Genomic DNA, 27,147 nt, shown 5'->3' on the forward strand with positions numbered 1-27,147 from the left:
AAGTGAGAAAAAGAAGAAAATTGAGGAATAAGCTGGACAAAGTCCAAAGAGAAGAAAAAAAAAATGATGAAAAAAAAGGAGGTGTAAGCTGGACGAAGTCCAGGGGGAATATGTCTAAGGGCAGGAAGCAATAGTAGCCTGACGCAGTTAAAAGGGGGGAACGAAGTGTAAAAAGGAGAAACTCTCATAACCCGACGCTTCAGTGGCATGGCAGTAACTTATGAGAGAATCGGTCCTAACATCCCTGGTGAGGAATGAGTGATCGAGTGAATCCAACAATTGGGGAAGTAAAGGGCTATCTTGACGAACTGACAGATTGATTAGGTAGAAGAAGGGAAGGGGCCAATTTGGAGAAGTGCAGCCTGTTGGATTGACCTTGATCTTGTGGGGACGGTTGCCTAAAGTTGAAGCTAGCTCATGCATATGTGTCTATGTGTTTTCATTTATTTTAAGTGTTTGTTATTTGTGCTTCAGTTATGTCTAGGCCTAGGAGTCTGTGTTAAGTTAGAGTCTAAAGAGTCGGTCAGGGGATAACCGTGCTTTGAAATTCGCCTTATTCTTTTTCTTGTCTTTATACTTGAGGACATGTATGGTTTAAGTGTGAGCAGTTTGATAAGGCTAATTTCATGCATCGGTTATGTGGTGAAAAAACACTTTATTTTACTAGGTCTAACGCAGTTTTTAAGCCAGGTGTGTGAAGAAATCAATAGATCCAGGAAGAGCTGGAGGCAAGGGACTAGAGAAGGAAAGCGAAGGAAAGTGAGCAGAGTTGAAGAGAAAAATGGCTGGACGAAGGGAGTCAAAAGCTGAGGGTAACAAAGACTATTCATACCTCGTTGGACCCACTTCCACGCCTATATATAGAGGGGCATGCAGCACACGCCATATATATGATTTTGCCCTCAGCTAACACACTTACACACACTTGGGAAAAATGGGAGTTCGGGGATAATTAAGGGTTTCTAGGGGTTTCATCTTCGGAGAAAGTTAGTGGTAACACCGTCCTCACGGAGGGCGAAGATACAATCAGTTTACATTCAGTTTTTTGCACTTTTATTCCGTCAAACTTCAACGTTCTGGAAGTCGATTTGGTTGCTGGCTACTTACCGATTATCTATGCATTTAGTTTATGTCATGATGGAGTATATTTTGTGTTGATTTATGTTGATTCTGAGTTTTTGTTTGAGGTTTTATTTCGGCAGTTGAATGTTATTCTCTGTTTTGGATGTTTCTGTGCTTGATCTGGGAAATAGGTTGTGGATCTGTGTTGTTGTTGTTGATCGGTGGTTGTTTGGCGAATCTGTAGCTATGGATATACTTTTGGTCGGAGTTTGTTTCGGATGCTTGGATCCGGAGTGGATTTAGCATCCGAAGTTGGATCTGAACAAAATCAAGTTGTGCATGGATTTCGATCTTTCTGCTCTCTTTTAATTTTACTTCGTCTAGTAGCCGTAGATCTTCCGTAGTTTAATTGTTCTTCGTTTAATTGCTTTAAATTCAGTCTGCTTCGTTTCGATCCACGTTCCATCTCTGTTTCTACTGAAATTTTTAAGTAAATTGTTGGAGAAGATGATGTCGCTGTTAGTTAGTACTTTAGTTAGTTGTTTTCCAACTTTTCATCCGTACTTCACCTTTTCAGCAAATGGTCCTCACCGTCAGTTTATTTCCCATGTCTATGTAATTTAGAGAATAGTTTTCTTAGATCTAGTAATTGTCCAGTTTGTTCCAGTTAAATGCATGATTTCTGTTTCTGCCTAGATCTAGCTGTTAGGGTAGCAGATTTCACTCCAAGTTTAGTTTAATTTCCTCAACCCAAATTGCGTGGCAGCAGCCAACCCAAAAATAGTCCTGAATCCTTGAACATGTTTAATTGCGCATTCATATCTGTGGGATCGATCCCTACTTCCCTGTGCTAGTTTTAGTATACGTGGTTGAGGGTTTTTGAAGAGGTATTATGTGTGTCCGACGACCGAGATCTTCCAACGATCCGTGAGTTCCTAGACCCTGTGATCTAGTGGATTCGCTGGACCTAGGAAGCTTGTTATTCCTTTCTGTGCACACAGTTACCAAAAAGTAATCGAGCTTCACCGACGTACATTATAACCGTTGAATATGTACATTATTCTCTGCATGACTGTGTATTGTTTATGCATTATACCTCTTGAAGTATGAATTATATGTGCTTACAATACGCAGGTATTGTATGATCTTCACGCCATTCACGGGAAAGGACAATCATGGCCGACCAGTAACTTTTGCTGTTGGTTTGGTGAGCAACGAGAAAACAGGCACTTTTGCATGGTTATTCAAACACTTCGTTCAATGCACGGGTGTTGCTCCAAAGATGATCGTAACAGATCAAGATTTGGGGATGAGATCGGCTATCCAAGAGATTCTTGTTGGGACTCGCCACAGATGGTGTATGTGGCATATTATGCATAAGTTGTCCTCCAAAGTTCTAGGGAGCTTATTGAGGGACGAAGATTTCAAGAAAGAGTTCAATGCATGTGTCTGGTCGGATCTGCTTGAACCCGACGAGTTCGAAGAAGTGTGGAATGGAGTAGTTGAACGTTATGGCCTGGAAGACCACGGTTGGTTGAAGACATTGTACGACTAGGTTCGATGATTAGGACTACCTCGATATCTGAGTCGGAGAACAACTTCTACAATAACTTTTTGAAGCCACGCAACAATATTGCCGAATTCTACTTGAATTTCAACCAAGCTTTGGAATTTCAGCGGAATATTAGAACAAAGTTGGACAACCAAGACGCTACTGCCCTGCCTATATTGGCCACTACCTTGCCATTCGAGAAACATGCTTCAACGATGTACACAGATAGTATGTACAAGAAAATACAAGAGAAAATTGTTGAGTGTAATGACAGGTGCCACATGTTTGGGTTCTCGTCTACAGACATGGTCGACACCTACACACTTGGAGACGGCCTTCGAAATTCGTACTTTGTGAGACATGATAAGAGTGACGAGTCATAGTCCTGCGATTGCAAACTTTTCGATAGGCAGGGATATATGTGCAGCCATATCTTCTTTGTGTTCAGGAACAATGAAGTGAAAAAGATTACGGATCAATACTGCGCAAGTAGATGGATGAAGACTCCGTTAGCCAAGGCTGTGCATGGTTAGTTTGATGACACTCTACCTACCAAGTCCATCGTTGATGAAAGGCAAAACATTTCAAAGCAAGGGATTTCGTTGTTCTATGGTTTTCTTCGTCGATTTGACTCGGACATTGATGTCCTCCGAGCGTTCGTTGGTGGACTTGAAGAACTTGGAAATTCTCTTCAAGTTGGTACTCCTACAACGTCCGCCTCTGAAAAAAGGCGAATGATTGAACAATTTTATGGAATGGAAAAGCCCGAAGTTGTCGAGGTCCATCTTCCTGATGTCGTAAAGACGAAGGGGCACGCGAGCAGCTCAGCTAGCCGTCTGATTTCCAAGAGAGAAAAGGCTATCAAGGAGGCTACTAGGCCCCTTAAGACGGTGTAAGGCGTGCGATGAGATGGGCCATCATGACTCTAGAAATTGTCCAATGCTTAAAGAGATGGAAAAGGAGAAAGATATGCGTAAGGGAAAGAGGAAATGTTGATGTATTTTGAATCTCACAACATTAGGGTTTTTGTTTTTGGTTTAAGCTTATTATTGATTTCGATGTCTTACCACTGTCAAATGGTTTTTGGTAATGATTGCTCATTTTTAATTGGTATTTGTGCATTATTATTATTTAAATGTTACATTATTTATTTTTAGTACTTAGTTATTTTTCACCCTTATTAGAAAACACGGGCATTTTGTAGAAACACTATTTACATTAAAATTAATAATCATGCATTACTGAAATAGTATCATCCATTCTCATCCCAGAAAAGTTCATTATCAAACATATTACTTACATTATTTGTTTACTTACATCCATTATATTCTGAGTTTGTTGTAAAATATTATAAAATTCAATACTCTTGTCTACATTATTTCTTAAATATTTTACATTATCAAGCAGTAAAGTGACATTATTAAGTTCTTTGGAGTCATTATAAGTTTGGTGCAAAATACAGTAGTAAAAAAATATCTAACATCTTGCAACATTTTTCAGCACAATGTATACTGTTCCAAAACATTTCAAGCCACAAATCCATTATTCCCCCTTTCAGCATGAGTTATCAAAAAAAAAAAAAAAAAACATCTAGTTCATATCAAAATGAAAATCGTTTCTAATCACCCATCAGAATATCACTCGATCCCATAATTCTCGACCCACTTTTTGAAGCTGAACTTTGACGGCTTAACCACCCAATCACTCTGAATCGTCGACTGACAACGCTCTTCACGGTGACAATCGATGTCACGGGTTGTTCTCTGCTTTTGCAGCCCCGGCTAGGGTTTGAGGCGGTTTGAAAAAGAAGAGAATTTGTTTGATCGTGGTTTGACGGGATGGAGTGAGAGAGAGTGTAGGAAGATGGAAGGTCTAAGAAAATCCCGCTTAATTATAGGACCTTCTGTTTTGAAACGTGATCCAACCATTATATGATTACTATTATACCCACATAATGCACAAAATGTAAACAATAATGTTACACGGGATTAATTACCCAAATTTAATCTTGACAGTCTATTTATCTAATCTAAGGGATGATATTAAAAAGGAAATAGACACAAAGGATGCAATAGGACCCTAATGCTCCCCTATATATATATATATAGGGATGTATTCAAATCCTTTTCATATCCTTCTTAATCCTAGCCCCATGATTTCGTCATCTGATGGTTAGATTAATGCCACGTGTCATTTAATAATGCACATTTTCATTCTAATAATGCACCGCGACTAATAATGCAACATTATAGACTAATAATGCACATTTTCATTCTAATAATGCACAACGGCTAATAATGCAACATTATAGACTAATAATGCATTGATCACAACCATCCAATTCAAGGATCCAAGGGCTGAGATTAAGAAGGAAATAAGACACTTAGGGTGCAAAGGAGCCTAACGCACCCCTATATATATATATAGGGGCATGTTAGGATGCCACCACCCCTTAAAATAACACCATACCACCATTCCTAGCCAATCATTTGTACACGTGGACGAATAATAAGCTGCCACGTGGCAAAAAAAAAGAAAAAAAAATCTAAAAAACTCGGCCAGCAATTTGCTACTCTTTATACAGTAATTTTTCTTGTCCAGCAATATTAGACACACTATACAGCAATCTATAGATTGTTGTGTAGTGTTTGTAATATTGCTGTGTAGCGTTTATAATATTGTTGTATAAGTGGTGTCACGGTGTCACTTTAAGAGGGGTTGTCATTTAACACAAAACTATATATATATATATATATATATATAGGGAAATGATCAAAACAAGTATGCATTTAAATCCAGAAATGCAGCCCAAATCTTGGCCCTAGGATTAAAAGATCTGATGGTCAATAATTAACCAAAAACATGAAAGCTCATAATTAAGCAGTTTTAAGTCATATTATAAGATTTGGGTTTAATGTCATGTTAAAATCATTTTAGGTCATTGATACGCTCGGATTTTGCACTATTTTAGGGCCTTTACTTGGTCTGTTTTCAGTGTCTAAATCACAATTCATGTCCATATTTCACATATTTTATCTATTTTGGTATTTTGACATGTTTTGTGAGAGTTCTGCATATCATATTTGAGCCAAAAAAGATAGGAAAAAGTCAAAGATGGAATTCTAGCGCGTTCAAGACGCCTAGCGGCCCGCTGCGTGTGCCGCAGCGACCGCTGGCCTACAGCGACCACTACGCTTAAAGCGGTCCGCTCCGGAAAAGTTGTGATGAAAAGTTTGAAGACGCCCAGCGACCGCTTTAGGACATGCAGCGACCGCTACCTAAATCCGCAGAGGCTTCGGACAACGCACAGTGACTGCTGGCCAAGGCGCAGCGTTCCGCGGCGAAAAGGCGGTGCACGAATTTAATTAGATTTTCTCTAGATTTTACCAAGATTTGCCAATCTTTTCCTTCCATTCATAAAATTCGACTTACTTCCTATATATACCCCCTTAAACCTCTTCATTCATACACACCTTTTACACTCTTTGCCTCACAATTCTAGAGCAAAATATTTGAGAGTTCATCACTGTGCAAGAGGTTGAAGACGAAGTCAAGTGAAGATCAAGGCTGCAGGATTCTACCCTTGGGTTTTACCACTTTAGTTCTTATATTTACATTGTTTTCCCTTAAAACTATATTTTTAGATTATTCTATCATGTATAACTAAATTCATAGGATTCTAGGGATGTGTTAGTAACTCTTTTTGGCGTATGCACATTCCGTTTTCTATTTAATATCCGTTTTGTTTATACTTCGTTTCTTCCTTAAGTTGTTCCGTAATATTGCATGTTTGAGTGACACATTCGATGCTGATCTGCTATAACTTGCTACATAATCGTGAGAGGAGATTGGCGAGTTAGATCCACTTAATAGACACTACAATTAGCTTCCCTTAAAACGACACTGTTAATTGAGAATGATGACTTTTCAAGTGTCTTAGGAACTTCTAGGAGTTACGAATCTAGGATTGACAGCCCTAGTGTTACTGTGTTAGTAATCTATGCTTGTACCTCATGGGCAGAACTTATGTGACTCGTTCTATCGAAGTATAAACCGTGTTAGGGTATTGTAGTAGGAATTTGTATAACCATAGTTGTGAACGCACATCCCTGGAATTCTCTTATCTCATTTATTCGACCTCTAGTTTGTGCTACAATCATCCGCTTTCTGTTTTCAGTTTAATTGTTTTAAAAAAATTCTCTGGTTCTCCAAATAGTAAAAAAAAGCTTAGTAGAAGATAGCCAATTGGTGATCTTATTCCCCGTGTTCGACAATCCGGTACTGAGCTTTAGTTATACTAGATCTACCTTGTATACCTGCAGGTATATTTAGTGCTAATAAATAGTGCATCAGTCATGCTTTGTTAGTATGACCTAAAATTACACTAACTATTGTTGGGGTTTGTATACTAAAAGATGCTTCGAACGTACATGCCTTTGTACAGTCAGCTTGTGCATGTATACAAGAAACGCCACGTCCACTTGTTTACCTAATTATGAGAATAAATAATATAATATAATGGTTTATTATTGAAATATGATAAACAAGTCTAAGGCTTTTTACTAAGAAGGTCAAGTAGGGAAATTCGATGAATCTCCTCATGAGTTTTCCAGTAGGGGACTTGGCCAGATCTAGTAAGAAGAAAAACGTATTCACAACCTAGATAGGTTTTGGCTACCTATAGGTACGGTTGCAGTGTTTGTGATAATTCTCTCTTACCTAAGAAGAGATTAGTAACACCGGTGTGGTAAAGCACAGAAAGGATCTAATGCGAAATGTATTCTTTATTGCTATCTACTGAAAGAATATATTTCAGAAAGTTTAGTATTTTCTAGTCTATGATATTAATATCAATATTGTTTATTCAATCAAACACCACTTTGACTTATCAATGTGAGAGTTTGTACGTAACTCAAGTTCATGATATCTTAGGTGGTAGTAATTGAATAACATGAAGGTATTGGGATATTATTTCACAAAATTCGCGTGTCCAGTGTGGTATGATTCAATCCCTAAGGGGTGATCCCCAAGAGGTGTTTGAAAAAAGAATTTATTATTCAGAAAACTGCGCAGTTGGAATTTATTCCACGTATAATAAATAAAGTTTCAAACTAGAAAAACTCTTTGCAGAATAAATTTAATTCTAGTCACATAGCAGACAAAAGAATTAAATTGATGGATCAAGATAATCTTAAACGCGGGAAATATTATAAAATAAAATGGACCCAAGTTATTTGTAATTTGGTGATTTAAGTGGGAGTGCAATATTATTCTTTAGTAGAACAAAATAATATTTCATTGATAATATATTAAATCATAGGTCATTTGATTTAATTAATTATCTAATGGGTGAGCCCAACACTTAAGTCATTCCATGGATCCCCTTACTAGCCCAATAAGGTCCACTATAAATAATGAATGAAATGGAAACCCTAGCACACAATCCAAGGCACCTCAAACCCTAACCCTAGGAGGCAAAGTCGGCGCCTCCCTCTTCTCTCTCACTTGTCTCGATTTTTGTGCCTAGCACGTGGGAGAATTAGGGTTTTGATTATTGTTCTTGATCTATCCTAATTCATAGGATTAGATCTAGACAATTTCGTGTTTGTATTGGGTTTTCCTAGATCTATTCAAAGTTATTTAATTGATTATCTAAGATCTGCCCACACAGATGGATGATCAAGGACAAGGTAATAATACGGAAGATTCGTGGTCGATAAACCAAGGATCTCCGGGTGGTGCAGCTAGCAACGTCAATCCAATGATGGATCAAGAGGTAATAATCGAATCTACATCGAATATGCATGATTATGTGTTTATTTGATGTTATATCTATAGATCTATGTTTATTGCATGAAATTAGAGTCGAATGCATAATTACCTAAATAGATCCGTTAAGGACCTGTTTGTTTTCTGTTTTCTTGTTTTGGTATGTTGTTAACTAGTATATAAAAGGGTATGTTGTTTAAAATATCTGTTCATTTTGTTCGAGATTATAGCCGAATTTTTATTGGTGTTTGCCTTCCAAAATAGCAGATCCAACAACTGAGAGGAGTTCGAATGAAACGGGAGAGGGCATGACAGTCGACAAGGTTAAACAAGCTCTTTCATTTTGGATCATCCAATATTAACATGACGGAAAACTACACTTACAATGACCTAGACATGCCCTATGTATGATTTTGTATTAATGTCAAATTTGGTGTACATCAAATCCTACTTTGAAATTGCACAAACAATGTTCTGGGTGTAGTGCAAATATTGAATAGTACATCAGTCGTTTGACTAAAAATCGAATTGTTAAGGGTATTGCAATCCCCTTGATTTGTATGGTCGAAATACCAAACCATAATATGATGTTTACACTTTGCGTCATACTAAGTGTATATTTCGGTCATTTCAAAATATTGTTATCAACATATGGACTTAAATTGAATTCCGTACAACGGAATACATCCAGGTTTTAGATACGTCATACTTAATGGAATATTGAGTCATTTTAACAATAACAACGAAACAACTATACCATTTCATCTTATGGGTAATTTGTGTCATAATAATCCAATTTTTGAGTCATTATATAATACTACGGAGTACCCGAATGCGTCATACAAATCTAATCGAAATGTTCGTATCAAACAAACTGAAGTAAATGTTCATATCAAACAACCTGACAATGCAAGAAAAATGGCGTCCAAAATGAAAATTAAACTGATGTTAGTTCAAAAAGAGAATACATAGTGTCAAACTTCAGAATTTCTTCTAGACCGCCGTTGTTCTTTCTCTTTGAATTTGTTGCAATTCCTTGAATCGTGGTGACGCCACTCCTGGCATTTCTTGCATTGACGCAAACGCTTGCTCTTAAGCTTCAAAGCCTTCTCCACTCCTAAATTACAACACTCCTAAAAACTAACGATGAAGTAAATACAAAATATTCCACCTATTGGATTTAGTATGATCATAGGTCATAACAAAGGCACAACGAAGCATAATAGAAAAGATGACATAATAAACTCATACAAAATAAGTGATAATGATAATAGGTCATACTAAATGCAAATATATGTCATAAAAAAACATGTCATTATAACACCATAAATAAGTCATAATTACGACATCCTTAAAACTGTCGCGGAAGTAAAGACAAAATATTCCAACAACAATTCATTATACTGAAAAATTGATGATTGATAACAAATTATACAAATGCTATAAAATAATGACTACAGTTGACAAACCACGTAGATCATACTTAGGCATAACTGAAGCATATCATACAACACGTCATACAAAAGATAAAAATGAGTGATACAAGATAAATGACACAAACCCAAAAAATAACAATACAAATGGGTCATACAAAAGGAGTAATTGTAGCATGCCAAACTAATAAAAGTACCATCAATTCTGTGATTTTATAAACATACAGTTTCCAAAAAACGAAACGAAAGATGATGGCAAATGACAAAGAACATTGGTGTGACTAAATTCACAACCAATCTGATCAGATGGATCGAAGACTGAAGAAAAAAATAATTATCAACAAAACATGTATTCTCTACAAAGTCATCGAAGGATGGTTGATTGTCCCCAAACGAATTAGGGCATATTACGGTTTCCATTTGTGGAGATAGGCTGCATAAAATCTATGGAAAAATAGACGACAATTGTAAGTTATGAAATCGTCATACAGAATCCATCAAAATTGAGAAATTGAATTATAGATTTCAAAATTACAACCGACTAACGAAATTAATTAGGAGATGAGATAATTTTAAAAATAGAAATTACCGGTGACAGATATGGCGACGGATGAAGAAGATGGAAAAAACCGCAAAAGTTGAAGATAATGAATGTTAACTACAAAATCACGCAATGATTTGTTAATAGAAAGAGAAACGTGCATGATTATAGGGATTGCAACAACAAATGGATGAACGTGATTGACATTATTAACCTTTTAGGATTTTAAATGAATAATATAAAATTAATTGAGAAATTATAGGAGCCATCAGATCTTCTAATCTTAAGATTAAAATGTTTAATCTTATGGTCTAAAATCGGTCTGTATTTCCTGATTTAATGGGATTCTTGTTTTGATCACAATCCTATATATATATATACATATATAGGGGTGCGTTAAAATGACAACACTCTTAAAATGACACTGTGACACCACGCTAGACTGCAATAGTATAAACGCTAGACTGCAATCTATAGATTGCAGTCTCGCGTATTGGATATTGCAGTCGGGAAAGTTGCAGTCTAGTGTATTGGATATTGCAGTCCGTGAAAATTAACCCTTGAGCAATTTTTATGATTGCCACATGGCAGCCTATTATTCGTCCACATGTACAAATGATTGGCTAGGAATGGTGGTATAGTGTATTGGATATATGTAGGATTGTGTTAAAATGACAACACCTCTTAAAGTAACACCATACCACCATTCCTAGCCAATCATTTGTACATGTGGACGAATAATAGGCTGCCATGTGGCAATCATAAAAATTGCTCAAGGGTTAATTTTCACGGACTGCAATATCCAATACACTAGACTGCAACTTTCCCGACTGCAATATCCAATACGCGAGACTGCAATCTATAGATTGCAGTCTAGCGTTTATACTATTGCAGTCTAGCATATATAATATTGCAGTCTAGCGTGGTGTCACAGTGTCATTTTAAGAGTGTTGTCATTTTAACGCACCCATATATATATATACATATATATATACATATATATATATATATATATATATATATATAGGATTGCGATCAATTGAGAACTTTTAGCCTAATTGAGAATTGAGAACTATTAAATGAGTGGTCTAGAATTTGCCACATGAAAAACAATTTTAGATTAATTAATTATGAAAGAGCGTAATAGTAATTTCAGTTAAAAAAACAAATCCAATTGCAAACAAAGAGCTGGAATCAGAGGAATTTTGGGAGGAAGAATCGGGCGGATCGTCGTCAGAGCGGATTGCGGTGACGATTCGGTTGGTTTCTTTGATTAGTTATTGGCTCTCGGCGTTGGCTTCAAGGGAGACGAGGTTGCTGAGGCCGATTGTGCCGCAGAGGACGAGAATGGTGAGGAATCCGCAGACCGCAGAATTTTTTATCCCCGTGCCGTCCCTTCGGGAGGTGGCGGCCTCGGGAGCCGGCGCCAGCGCTTTCGTCGAAGGTAGTTTGGGGGAGAATTGTGGAGCTCCGCTTCTGAGCGGAATACAATCTTAACAGTTAAATTTTTGTTTTTTACCAGTCAATCAGTGTCGATGACGAGTTCGAGAAGCTTGTTTCTAGAATGAACCCACCGAGGTAGCAATTCATTTCTCCTATTCTTCTTCTATTTTCCCTGAATTTTTGTTTGTTTTCTAAATTCGCAATTATGCATGCTGGAAAATGCATTCTCTGTTTTTGTTATATGAAAATTCGATTCAATATTTCTATTGATTTGGTGATTTTGTAGGGTAACTATTGACAAAGCATTTGATGAGAAGGCAACGCTGATTAAGGTATCAGAATTATGCTGTTTTGGTTGAATTTGGTGATGTTGATTTTGGAATATTCTGTCATTGTTTGATTGAAAAGGAATTAGATTTATTAGGGTGTGATTTTTGGAGGAAAATTTGTAGGTTGACATTGCTAATAAGAGAGGAAGTCTGTTGGAGGTGGTGCAAGTTCTTACTGATCTCACGCTGCAAATCAAGAGGGCTTACATTTTCTCCGATGGTGGACGGTTTATGGATTTGAATTTTGCTGAATCTTTTTGTATTGATTAGGAATGTGATAATATTTTCTTGCTAAAAAGGGTACTTGTTTTTCTATGTTGAAATGTAGTTTTTCGTGTCACGGTTGTAGTTTTTCATCCTTTTTTAATGTCAACTGTGCACATATAATGTCAACTACATATATAATCTATGTCAACTACATATACAATTCATGTCAACTACACACATATAATGTCAACTACATATACAATTCATGTCAACTACACACATATAATGTCAATTATGTGTACAATCCATGTCAACTACACAATCCATACTCGTTATCGATATGTGAATTATAAGTGTTATTTTTTAGTTGTTGACATTTTAATACGAGTTGTTGACATTTGATATTCTCGCTATTGATATGTGAATTATAAGTGTTATTTGTTAGTTGTTGACATTTTAATACGAGTTATTGACATTCGATATTCCCAATATTGATATGTAAATTATAAGTGTTATTTGTTAGTTGTTGACATTTTAATACGAGTTGTTGACATTCGATATTTTCGGTATAGATATATGAATTATAAGTGTTATTTGTTAGTTGTTTGACATTTTAAAACGAGTTGTTGACATTCGATATTCTCGATATTGATATGTGAATAGTAAGTGTTATTTGTTAGTTGTTGACATTTTAATATGAGTTGTTGACATTCGATATTCTCGGTATTGATATATAAATTATAAGTGTTATTTGTTAGTTGTTGACATTTTAATACGAGTTGTTGACATTCGATATTCTCGATATTGATATGTGAATAGTAAGTGTTATTTGTTAGTTGTTGACATTTTAATACGAGTTGTTGACATTCGATATTCTCGGTATTGATATATGAATTATAAGTGTTATTTGTTAGTTGTTGACATTTTAATACGAGTTGTTGACATTCGATATTCTCGGTATTGATATATGAATTATAAGTGTTATTTGTTAGTTGTTTGACATTTTAAAACGAGTTGTTGACATTCGATATTCTCGATATTGATATGTGAATAGTAAGTGTTATTTGTTAGTTGTTGACATTTTAATATGAGTTGTTGACATTCGATATTCTCGGTATTGATATATAAATTATAAGTGTTATTTGTTAGTTGTTGACATTTTAATACGAGTTGTTGACATTCGATATTCTCGATATTGATATGTGAATAGTAAGTGTTATTTGTTAGTTGTTGACATTTTAATACGAGTTGTTGACATTCGATATTCTCGGTATTGATATATGAATTATAAGTGTTATTTGTTAGTTGTTGACATTTTAATACGAGTTGTTGACATTCGATATTCTCGGTATTGATATATGAATTATAAGTGTTATTCGTTAGTTGTTGACATTTTAATACGAGTTGTTGACATTCGATATTCTCGGTATTGATATGCGAATTATAAGTGTTATTTTTCAGTTGTTGACATTTTAATAAGTGTTATTTTGTCGAATGTTGAAGATTTGAAGATTTGAATGTTGAAGATTTGAAGATATTAAGATTTTAATGTTGAAGATTTGATGATTTGAAGATTTGAAGATTTGAATGTTGAAGATTTGAAGATTTGAATGTTGAAGATTTGATTATTTGAAGATTTGAATGTTGAAGATTTGAAGATTTGAATGATGAAGATTTGATGATTTGAAGATTTGAATGTTGAACATTTGAAAATTTGAAGATTTGAAGACTTTAGCTAGAGTTTTAGAGAGGGTTTTAGAAAATGATTTAAAATACAATTTAATGAAAAGACAATTATACCCTTGTGTTGATATAATGTGATAGCTGTTGACATTAAGTTAATCTTGTGAATTAGTGGCTGAGATTGCATCTCATTTCTCAATTATGTTATATATATAGGGAGATGATCAAAACAAGTATGTGTTTAAATCCAGAAGTGCAGCCCAAATCTTGGCCCTAGGATTAGATGATCTAATGGTCAATAATTAACCCAAAACACGGAAGGTCATAATTAAGTAGTTTTAGGTCATATTATAAGATTTGGGTTTATGTCATGTTAAGATCATGACTGTTTAAATTGCATTTTATATATAGACGGATTGCATTTTTATATGTGAAAATGCAAAACTTAACAATAAAAAATGCAATTTATGTGAAAATGCAAAACTCAACACTATAAAATGCAATTTACATACAACAAAAATGCAATCTGCGAAAATGCATATACAACTAGATTGCATTTTTGTGTTTAAAATATTGCATGTTTTGTGCCACATGGCAGAACCAGATTGGATGTACGTTGTGACTCTAAATAAGGGGGCACCCTAGTGCTCCCCTAGATATATATATAGGGACGTGATCAAATGCAAACTCTAAATATTGTACAAACTCCAAACTATGATCTAGACCATTAGAAAATATCAACAGATCATGAAATAATAGCAACAAAAAATGTCAACACAATGTCAACAGTTGATGTTGTGTTGAAATTGTGTTGACATTGTATTGATATTGTGTTGACATCAAAATCTGAAAATTTTATACTGTGTTGACATTGTGTTGATATTGTGTTGAAAAAGTTTGGAGTTTGTACAATATATGAGTTTGCATTTTATCACTACCCTATATATATATGTATATATATATATGGGAGTGATCAATTGCTAACTCATCATTTAATTGCTAAATACAACTAATTTAAGGCCATAGGATTTTAGAAAACGTGTGGTCTATAATTTGCCACGTGTAATTTTCATTTTTATTAATAAAATTAAAAAAGATAAAAAAAAAACTCCAAATTAGGGTTTTTGATGAAAATGTCAATATAGTGTTTCAAAAATATCAATACAATGCTTTGAAAATGTCAACACAATGCTTTAAGAATGTTAACTTATTGCTTATATTGACATTCTACATGTATTATATTGACATATTTTATATAGTATGTTGACATTTCTGCTTGTACGAAAAAATTAAAAAATTTTGAATTTTTTTTCAAATTTTGACGTTGGAACATATGCATGTACGATATCGTTGGAATCCTTATGAAATTATCTTTAATTTGATATATGTTATATGAATTTAAAGTTTTGAGATTTCTTTCAAAACTTAGTTATAACTAAACATGTAGTTAATTGACATTAATACCCTATTGATATTTTTTAGAATTAATCCAATGGCCTTATTGACGTTTTTCGTTGATCGTATTGACATTTAAGGATTAATGATCTAAGCCATTAATTTGAAATTCTAATGGCTATTATTTAGTTGTAGTTAGCAATTAAGTTATGAGTTGGCAATATAACACTCCCCTATATTAAGTTATGAGTTAGCAATATTTAAAAAAAAAAAAAAAAGTTTATATATATATATATATATATATATATAGTCCTATTAACCACAAATCCACTCTTAAAGACCGAACTAGAGACCAAATTAGGGTCATCCATTTTCTTAATCTTGTAGTTAGGATTAATATACAATTAATTTAATATTTTATTTAATAAATTTTTTTTTATTTTATTTTTTTATTTTTAAATATATTTTTTTTATATATATATAATTTTTTTAAACTAATGAAATGAAGTAATAGAATGACTGAATGAAGTAATAAACTAACGAAATGAAGTACTCCCTCCGTCCCATTAGAAATGCAACATTTTCCTTTTTGGATTGTCCCACTAAAAATGAAACGTTTCCTAAAATGGAAACATCACTCTCTCTACTTTTCCCTCTCTATTACTTTACTCTCACTTCATTAACTCACAAAACAACATTGCATAAAATCCCGTGCCGGAAACCAAATGTTTCATATTTATTGGGATGGAGGGAGTAATAAACTAATAGAATGAAGTAATAACATGAATAAATGAAGTAATAAACTAACGGAATGAAGTAATAAGTTCATAACATACTTCATTTAGTTCATTATTTAGTGTATATAGTTCATTATTTAGTGTATATAGTTCATTATTTACTTTGGCAAGTATTTATTGAATAAAAAAAATTTAAAAAAATAAAAATTTTAAAAAAATAAAATAATTAAAAAAAATTAAATAATATGAAAATATGAAAAATTAAATAAAAATTAAAATAAATTAAAATAAAAAAGTTTTTATTAAATAAAATATTAAATTAATTGTATATTAATCCTAACCACAAGATTAAGAAAATGGATGGCCCTAATTTGGTCTCTAGTCCGGTCTTTAAGAGTGGATTTGTGGTTAATAGGACTATATATATATATATATATATATATATATAGGATTGTGATCAATTGAGATTTTTTATGCTAATTGAGAAATGAGATGCAATATCAGCCACTCATTTTTATTAAATGAGTGGTCCAGATTTTCCACATGGAAAATATCTTTAGATTAATTAATTATGAAAGGGCAGAATGGTAATATCATGGTAAATTTTATTCAATAAATATTTTTTTTATTTTTAATTTTAATTTTTTATTAATTTTTATTAATTTTTTATTAATTTTTTTTAATTTTTTTTAATTATTTAATTTTTATTTTTCAACTACATATACAATTCATGTCAACTACACACATATAATGTCAACTATGTGTACAATCCATGTCAAACACACACACAATTCATGTCAACTACACACATATAATGTCAACTATGTGTACAATCCATGTCAACTACATATACGATTCTTGTTAACTACACAATATAATGTCAACTACATGTACAATTCATGTCAAATAGTATTTATTGAATAAAGTTGTTGACATTTGATTTGATGTGTAGTTGACATGAATTGTATATGTAGTTGGAAAAAAAAATTTAAAAAAATAAAAAATAATAAAAAAACGAAAAAAAAAATTTAAAAATTTAAAAAAATTAAAAAAAAAATAAATTTTTTTTAAAAAAATTTTAAAAAATTTTAAAAAATTTAATAAAAATAATTAAAAAAATTACAAGTATGCCCCTCTTGACATAAACTACGTGTTGTTGACATTTCACAAATATTCTGAATGAGTGGCTGAGATTGCATCTCAATTCTCAATTAGGTTGATAAATCTCAACCTATACAAAATGACCGCGGGCGACGTTGCGAAGCTGATTACGCAGGAGGTGAACGGTGGTCCAGATTTCAGGCGCATTTTCATGTTCATGGTAGAAAATACAGTAATAGAGACTCCGGCAGACGGTAATTTGAAGCCAAAGATTCTAAATTTCATCGACGACGTTGATGAGATTAGGAATCTGAATTGGTGCGGTTACGTCTTATCAGTCTTGGAGGCCACGTATCCTACATGGGACCGAGGTGAAACTGTATATTTCACCGGGCCTATCCACTTTTTATTGGAGAGGGAAACAATTACTTCATTATAAGCTAATTTACATGCATTACTTCCAAAGAACAACATGCATTATTGTATGTATTTCATATCTGATCATGTTTCATATTTCAGTTATAGTATGCATTACTGTTTTTAATCTCTTGCATTATATAGAATTTGTGCATGCATTATGTATACAATAAGATGCATTACTGATCTTTGGAAATCTGCGGTTTTTGTCAGTGTGCGTATGTGGACTGCGTGGTTCATATACGGAGGCACGTCAGCCGTGCCTGGCCAACAATAAAAGGCTGGATGACGGAAACCGTCAAACAAAGGGAGGATGCCGAGCGTGATCAGTTCGGTACTGGGAGGTTGGAGGGCCCGGTTGATAAAGAGAAGTATTTGATGGATAAGGAAGCAAGGAGGTTAGAAGATTTGAACAGAGGAGGCGGTGCAGGACCAGCACGCATAGAGCTAAACATATAAGAGGTAAGTTTATTAAGTCAAGCACGCTACTGGGCTACACCATTTCGACGTGGGTAGATGATTTCAATATGATTCCTATTGAATTGATGGTGGATGACTACGTCCGAGTAGGCAGTCAGATTGGGCAGAAGTTGTTGGGTTTGGAGGAGAACAATGTGGTTCAAGATGAAGACATTGTTACACGTTTGACTCAAGCGAGGGAAGATGAAGAAGAGTATAGTCAAGAGTGGAAGAAATGACGGCTGCCTACGAAAAAAAGAAGAAGATTGCAAGAGGCTTCGATAGGCCATCATTTGTGCTGGAGGGTTTTGAATGTCCTGACCCGTTTGCTACACAACAAACTCAGAGGACAGACTGTGTTGGTGGTTCAGGGATAAACACTAACGATGATACACCCCAAGATGAGCCATTCGGTGATCATCATGGAGTTGCTGACCAGGGAGGGGACATCCCCATGCACGATCCAATAGGCAGTGATATCCCTGATAACACAGCAGGAGATGCTATTGGGGCCGGGCTTGAAAAACCTTCCAGCTTGCATACGTCAGGAGCAGCAAATGAGGTGCACACTAAGAACCTAGCCGTAAGTATTATTGTTTATTATCATTATTAGACCTTTTCAATTGGTGTTCCATTGTGTGCAGGGGTCTAAAAGCATTGTTGAAGATGTTGTTGGGAAAGATAGAGAGGATTCAGCGGCCGAGCCAAATAAAGCCACATCAAAGAGTGCATCCGCAGAGGAGACCGTCAAGGTAAATACGTCTTACGCATTACTTTCATTGTGTACTAATAAGTCATCTATTTTTTAAATCAGACAACAAAAGAGAAACGCGCTGAGGTTCCAGCTACCAAGAGAAAATAACTCGTTAGGGAGGGAGCTTCTAAGGGAGTGACGGGCAAACAATTGGACATTCCACAGGTGGTTGAATATCTGAATTAAATCATCAATTGATACATTATTATGTAGATGTCATGCATTATTTGGTTGTTTTTTTTTTTATTAAAGGAACCCACTGCAGCACCGCGTAAGGGCGCATAGTGATTGGTGTTGTGCAAACAACGCAGCACTTAAAACTTGTAGCTGCAAAAGGTGGGAGTGGAAGAGACAAGGCCATTGAAAAGGTAGTTGATCAAGGAAAATGGAGAGGGAAGCACATCAAACAGGATTTGGATGCGGATGAGGTATCGAATAGCTTAGTTAATTCAAACATGAAAGTATTAGATATGTGAATTGTAACATTTAGGGTTGGTGTTGATTTTTGTGTAGTTTGTCTTAATCTTTATTTTTGTTTAGAAGGCAACAGCTCGAATGAAGAAACCAAGTAGTTTGCTAAGTAAGCAAACCATGGTTCTACGTTAAGTGTTCGCTTCCCTTTGTCGGATTCTCCTAGACCGGTTAATGCCAAAACTGCCTCCCAACTGATCCGTCTAGGAAAATCCCCTAGATAATACAAATGCTCATCAGGAAAAGCATCGGGTATGGCCTCTTCCGTTTCCCCTTGATGAATTCTGCTCAAGTGATCGGCTACTCTATTCTCCATTCCTCTTTTGTTTCTCACTTCCCAATCAAACTCCTGCAAAAGCAACACCCAACGGATTAACCTCGACTTAGACTCTTTCTTAGCCAGTAAGTACTTTATTGCTGTGTGATCTGTGAAGACTATAACCCTCGACCCAAGAAGATAAGGTCGGAAATTTTCGAATGAGTAAACGACAACCAACATTTCCTTCTCCGTGGTATCATAGTTCTTCTGAGCTTGATTTAGTGTCTTGGATGCATAGAAGATCACATAACTGTTAGGTTTGGTATATTGAAAAGCATGTTTCGAGCAAGTTTCGCGCGAATAGAATCTTGCTTGTATACGTAAAACTCTACAATCCACTTTTAACCCGATTCAGTATTATTCGAGCAGTTCCGCACGAATAGAATCACTATTATTATTACATTGTGTTTGCTTGTACATTTATAAGATGTTTTACAAACATTTAAATGCATAAGAAGTAAACAAAGTCTAAGTCTTTTGCTTAGTAGACCGGTTGTGGGCGTCGTCCACTTTAAGGTAACACGGTCAGATCTATGCAATGCTTTGCAAAAGAAAAAGAAGAATTTCACAACCCAGATAGGCTTAGACTACCTATCGTGAAAGGTTGCAATGTCAGTCCGATTATTTCTAAGCCTTACTGAAATAAGATGACATTGGTGTGGTATAGCACTGAACGGATCTAACAGCAAGACGTGTCTTTATGCTACCTACTGAAAGACTAGGTCTTGATAAAATACTATTTCTTAATCTACATATGTTAGCATTGAGCATACGGTATTGATTATGCACTACTTTGACTTATCAAATGGTGCGGGTTTTTCGCAACCCAATAATCCTGATATATTGGGTAGTGGTGATTAATATCTAGCGGTGCTAGGATTGCTATTATGTTGAATCGTGCACGAGGAGAGTCTCGTTTGATAATGTCCTCAAGGGGAGCTCGAACAAGGTTTTATTATTCGGAAAACTGGCCAGTTGGAGTTTTATTACTCTATGAATAATAAATAAATGTTTCTTGCTAAGTCCACTCTTGGAATTAATAAGATATTAATTAATTAAGTCCATAGCAGGCATTAATTAATTAATGGACATTTATATCTTAAGCGCGAGAAATAAATAATAAAAGTGGAAACCCGGATTACTTGTAATTTCGGATTTGGATGGGGAGAGTTCAATATTACTTCTGTAGTGGCTGCTCGTAATATTCCAATTATAACTTATATTAAATTGTGGGTTCAATTTAATTAGTAAAAAGTAAATTGGATGAGCCCATATCCAAAACCTTCCATAGATCCCTGTCTGGGCCCAAAAGGACCTTAATATAAATAGGAGAATAAAGGAGACAGAATAATCACAATTTTCATTACTGAAATTTTCGACAATATCAGCCCCATCAGCTGTAGGAATTTTCGAATTCTACTCCTATTCCCAAAAGGATTTCTTCTGTCTTCTTTATTTAAGTCCTAGTATTTTGATAAGATCAGCCCACCCTGATATCGAGATACAGTTCGGGAACCAGAGAGAAGATCCGTGGTCTAGTATTGAAGATCATCACGTGGAGAAGGCGCGAGCAATCGTCGATTCTTTGGAGAATCAAATCGGTAACTTTAAACCGTAGAATTCATGATTTAGGATTTACTTTCTTTGAGCATGAATTATTTGCGTTCTAGCATGCAATTATCTGTTTAACATGTGAATTGATTAATCGCATAATCGGTCAAATAGATCCTATGTCTGATTTATTTGTTATGTACAAGTCTTCCGCTGCGCAAGGGGCACCAAACCCCAGCAATAACTTCTTCCGTCTATCTTCTGCCCTAGGACAGCTCCCACAGCGAAATCACTCGCGTCGCACATTATCTCAAAGGGGTGATTCCAGTCTGGCGCCCTGATTATTGGTGCTGACACGAGTCTGTCCTTGAGCAACTGAAATGCCTTCGTGCATCCTTCGTCAAAGACGAATTCCACATCATTGTGCAACAAATGAGTGAGTGGTTGCGTGATTTTCGCGAAATCCTTGATAAACCTCCTATAAAATCCCGCGTGACCCAGGAAGCCTCTAACTTCTTTTTGGTTCGTGGGGTAGGGTAACTTTGATATCACATCTACCTTTGCCTTGTCCACCTGTATTCATCTTTCAGAAACCACATGACCCAGGACAATACCTTCAGTCACCATGAAGTGGCATTTTTCAAAGTTCAAAACTAGGTGCTTCTCCTGGCATCTTTTTAACACTAGGTCAAGGCTGGCCAAACAGGTGTCGAACGAATACGGTAAAATCATCCATGAATATCTCAATGCATACTTCCAGCAAATCCGAAAAAATACTCATCATACACCGCTGGAACGTTCCTGGTGCGTTCCACAATCCAAACGGCATTCTTCGATATGCATACATACCAAAAGGGCACGTGAACGTGGTTTTACCTTGGTCCTCTGGGTTAACGTAGATCTGGAAATAGCCACTGTATCCATCAAGGAAGCAAAAATATTGTTTGCCAGCCAATCTTTCTAACATCTGATCAATGAAAGGTAGGGGGAAGTGATCCTTCTTCGTGGCCTCATTCAGCATCCTGTAATCGATGCACATCCTCCACCCCGTCACCAGCCTAGTGGGCACCAACTCGTTCTTGTCATTCTTGACAACCTGTATTCCAGACTTTTTGGGCACCATATGGACAGGACTGACCCACTCACTGTCCGGAATGGAGTAGATGATCTCTAGAGAGAGCAATTTCAACACCTCCTTCAGAACTTCCTCTCGCATGTTCGGATTCAGTTTCCGTTGTGCGTCTCGGTGAGCCTTCACACCTTCTTCTAAACGGATGTGGTGCATGCAGAGATCAGGGCTGATTCCTACTAAATCAGAGAGGGTCCACCCTATTACTTTCTTGTTCCGCCTGATTACTTCCAACAATTCCTTCTCCTGCTCCTTAGTCAAGTTACTGTTTACTATCACTGGGAATGCCTCATTCTCTTCCAGGTAAGCATACTTGAGACCTGGTGGGAGTGTCTTCAATTCCTTCTTGGTGTCGTTCATCTCCTGGGGCAAGGGATTTTTTTCTGCAATATCAGGTAATGTTTCCTTCCCAGACCTAGGAGAATTCTCCAGACTAGCCACATAGGCTGATCCCCTAGATCTAGCTGACTCGGGATTTCTGCAAAAACTCCATGATGGCCTCTACTAGTTCCTCATCTGTCAATTCTGTTGTGTTCATTGCTGCACACCACCCTACAACTTCTCGGTCAATTAAGTGGCTCAACTCCGAGTTGTCTATTTGTTCCTGTATCAATTCTGTCTCAAGATATTCTTGGACCAAGGGGTTAATAACATCTATAGCATACAAATTCTCAACATCCAATGGCCTTTTCATTCCCTCATCTATGCTAAATGTATATTTTTCCCCATTATAATCCAAGCAAATTGTTCCATCGAAGACATCGATAATGGTCTTAGCAGTGCGCAAGAATGGTCTCCCTAAAACCACGCCACTCGACTTAGCAGACTCATTATCATTCATTTTGATAACATAGAAATCAACAGGATATAGAAAATCATGCACCTTAACTATGACATTTTCTAACACACCTTCAGGACAGATGCAAGTTCTATCTGCTAACTGGATTACCACCTTGGTGGCGACCATCCTAACCCCTGTCAGTTTCTTGTAGATCGAAAGCGGTAAAACATTTATAGATGCCCCTAGATCACACATAGCATGCTCGACTCTGATATCTCCTAGAGAAATGGGTAATGTGAACATACCTGGGTCTGTGCATTTCGAGGACATCCTTCTCTTTTGTATCACAGCAGACACGTTCTCCCCGATCACAATTTTCCCGTCTGGCTAGGTCTTCCCTGCTATGAATTCCTTGATGAACTTACTAAAGGCAGGCATCTTCAGGGCTTGCAAGAAAGACAGGTTGATTCCCAACTTGCTAAAAATCTCCATGAGGTCCTCTGTATCATCCTTCTTTTTCTTTGCTTCCCCTCGGTATGGAAACGGTTTTGCCCGCTTCACCGCATTTGTGGAACTCCCAGCTGGGGTTTCGCCAGCTTCCCTGCTTCCTTCCTTACTTACTAACTCAGGCTCTGGATTTAGGAAAAATGGATCAGCTGCTCGAGGTAAAGATCCCCCTAAATCTCCTTTCTGGAGGTCATCCTGAACAGGAACTTCTCTGGGTCTAGGGCTATCTCCTTGAAACACCTGAGTCTCCTTCCCTTTACTTGCCTGTGCGGGTACTTCTTTGTCGATCTCCAGTGTCGGTCCTTCATAGCCCCTCTTGGATCTCAAGGTAATATGACTAATTTTTGCTCGGTCGGGTGGCTTGACCGTGGAAGGAAGTTTTCCTTCATTTCCCCGCATCTCATTCAAAGAAACCACTATCTGGGACAGCTGTTTTGCCACCATGTCCATGGAGGCTTTGTGTTCCGACTGAGCGTCTTGCAGTTTGTGCACCGCGTCGTTATTGGAATGCAAGTTATTCTGCATGAACTGCTGTGAATTCACTAGGTCGTGGACCATGTCATCCAAACTCCTTTGTGGCCTGGAGTTGAATTGATTAGAATTTGATCCTTGACATTGGTTCTGTCCTTGGGTTTGTCGATAGTTCCCCTGATTTCCTTGGTGGTTATTGTACTGGTTGCTAGACCCTTGATTCCCTTGGTGATTTGGTTGGGAATTCTGATAGTTCCCTTGGTTATTCCTCTGGTGAGGTGGGACATAGGAGCTCCCTGGATTGTTCTGATTCATGTTTCCCCAATTAGTATGGTCGTGATTCTTGTACCCCAGTTGCAATTGCCCCTCTTGATTTCTCTCTGACCAGTTGGACTGCCTCTATGGAGGGTGTGCATAATTTGTGAGCTGCAGTGGGGACGGCTGACTTTGATCATTGTCAGTCCATCTAAAATTGGGGTGAGTCCTCCATAGGCCTCCTTTTGCCATCCTTGGTTCCAACTTCCATGTGGATTCCAGCTTCCCATTGAATTTGCCTGGGCTTGGCATTCCTCTTCACAAGGTTGACCGTAATAAGGTTGAAGTTGCCTTTCCTCTGGACCAGGGGGTTTCTCATTTTCCAATGGAGCATGAGGGTTTTACTTCTCAATTGCATACAACAGTGCTTTCTCCAATTTATCTATCCTGTCCTGCACCTTCTTGTCATCTTGTTCTGTTACTGCATTGGCCGATCCCCTCCACAAAATGCTCCGCGGGTTATCATAGGCCTTCTTCGCCTTTATCAATCTTCCCAAAGTTTCTCTGGCTTCACTTGCTTTATTCTTGGTAAAATTTCCCCCGCTCGAGAAATTCATCAAGTCTTTTGATTCAGGGTTTGCACCTTCGTAAAACAGATAGTAAGTCTCTGCTTCAATCATCCTATGGTTCGGACAAGCATCCAACAGTCCCTTGAACCGGGACCAATAAGAGCTCAGAGACTCATCATATTCTTGCTTGCACTCCTGGATATCCTTCTTCAAGGCATTCGTCTTGTTGGACGGGAAAAAATAATTCAAGAACTCCAGCTTGAAGTCCTTCCATGTGCTGATCGAGTCTGGTGGGAGCCTCAGCAGCCAAGTATTAGCCTCCCCTTTAAGGGCAAACGGGACTGCACGCAAACGGTAGTCCTCCTCAGTCGCCTCGTTGGGTCGCTTTTGGATGTTGCACAGCTTACTAAACTCGTTTAGAAATTCGTAAGGACATTCATTCCTTCGTTCAGACAATGTGGGCAAAACCCCGAGCACATTTGTCTTAATATAGATAGACCTCCGGCGCGGACCTATCTCCGGATCGGGATCCACTAAGTGTGCCATATTTGCGTCTTCCTCTTCCTCAGTCTCGGAATGCTCTGTTTCTGTGGACGACTTCGGGTCCTCTTCTCCTGACGAGTTCCACTCCTTCTCACTTTCTGATTCGAACGGAAATGGGTCTACTGTCCTTAACCCTGATCTGGTAGTGACAGTGGACGTAGACTCCTTGACCTGCCACTTGTATCGGCCGCTTCCTGACCCAGATGAACTAGCCCAACTTCCAGAATGGAAGCCCGTGTTCATAAACTGTCAAGAAAAACAAAATAACAGAAATTAAACTATTTACACCAAATCCTCAAACGCATAAACAATTAACGCCATCCATCCCCGGCAACGGCGCCATTTGAAGCTCGATTACTTTTTGGTGACTGTGTGCACAGAAAGGAATAACAAGCTTCCTAGGTCCAGCGAATCCACTAGATCACAGGGTCTAGGAACTCACGGATCGTTGGAAGATCTCGGTCGTCGGACACACAGAATACCTCTTCAAAAACCCTCAACCACGTATACTAAAATTAGCACAGGGAAGTAGGGATCGATCCAACAGAGATGAATGCGCAATTAAACATGTTCAAGGATTCAGGACTATTTTTGGGTTGGCTGCTGCCACGCAATTTGGGTTGAAGAAATTAAACTAAACTTGGAGTGAAATCTGCTACGCTAACAGCTAGATCTAGGCAGAAACATAAATCATGCATTTAACTGGAACAAGCGGGACAATTACTAGATCTAAGAAAACTATTCTCTAAATTACATAGACCTGGGAAATAAACTGACGGTGGGGACCATTTGCTAAAAAGGTGAAGTACGGATGAAAAGCTGGGAAACAACTAATTAAAGTACTAACTAACAGCGACATCATCTTCTCCAACAATTTACTTAAAAATTTCAGTAGAAACAGAGATGGAACGTGGATCGAAACGAAGCAGACTGAATTTAAAGCAATTAAACGAAGAACAATTAAACTACGGAAGATCTACGGCTACTAGACGAAGTAAAATTAAAAGAGAGCCGAAAGTTCGAAATCCATGCACAACTTGATCCAAAGTTCGAAATCTATGCACAACTTGATCCAACGAAATCCATGCACAACTTAGCGATTTCTTCACACACCTGGCTTAAAAACTGCGTTAGACCCAGTAAAATAAAGTGTTTTTTCACCACATAACTGATGCATGAAATTGTACTTATCAGTCGGGTATACCTATTTGTGTTATAGGTGGAGTCAAAAGCCACAATATCACCGAACATAAAGTAATACATGTTCATCAAACCATCACACCAAAACAGAGCAACCAGCTGGTTACTAGCATTAACCTCGTACTCATATGTGAATGCCTCGAACAACTCCTTCTTCTTAGCCATATAATCCAACACCATTTGTACGTCAATACCATGTGCGTATGCTTTGATGTCTCGAGAAGCATTCCTAATATCCCCAACATTGCAACCAACGAGCTGAAAACCACCGAGTATTTCCTTCAACACATTGAATGTAAGTGTGGGGCCTATATTATCCTTCGAACAATCAAGAATAAATTGGTGATGTACGTCCTCCAACTTTCGATTGAGCGACATAAAATGCTGATGTTCTGCCTCAACCATATAATGGTTATGAACCTCGTTGAACTCCTCGATAAAATAACCTGGAACTCCTCCTCCGGAGAAG

General features: G+C 36.9%; 1 protein-coding gene across 1 annotated transcript; it reads right to left on the reverse strand.

Annotated features, from left to right (window-relative positions):
• Nucleotides 1–19,683: 19,683 nt before the first annotated feature.
• LOC148923178 (protein FAR1-RELATED SEQUENCE 5-like) lies at nt 19,684–27,083 on the reverse strand. The gene is made up of 2 exons (XM_089061418.1): nt 26,683–27,083; nt 19,684–19,702 (listed from the first exon to the last, which is right to left on the reverse strand). The coding sequence occupies exons 1-2, from the start codon at nt 27,081–27,083 to the stop codon at nt 19,684–19,686; spliced, it is 420 nt and encodes a 139-aa protein (XP_088917544.1).
• Nucleotides 27,084–27,147: the final 64 nt, after the last annotated feature.

Source organism: Salvia hispanica, chromosome 6, assembly GCF_029641045.1.
Source record: "Salvia hispanica isolate PSC_SH4W2 chromosome 6, Shi_PSC_v1, whole genome shotgun sequence".
NCBI classification, from domain to species: Eukaryota; Viridiplantae; Streptophyta; class Magnoliopsida; order Lamiales; family Lamiaceae; genus Salvia; species Salvia hispanica.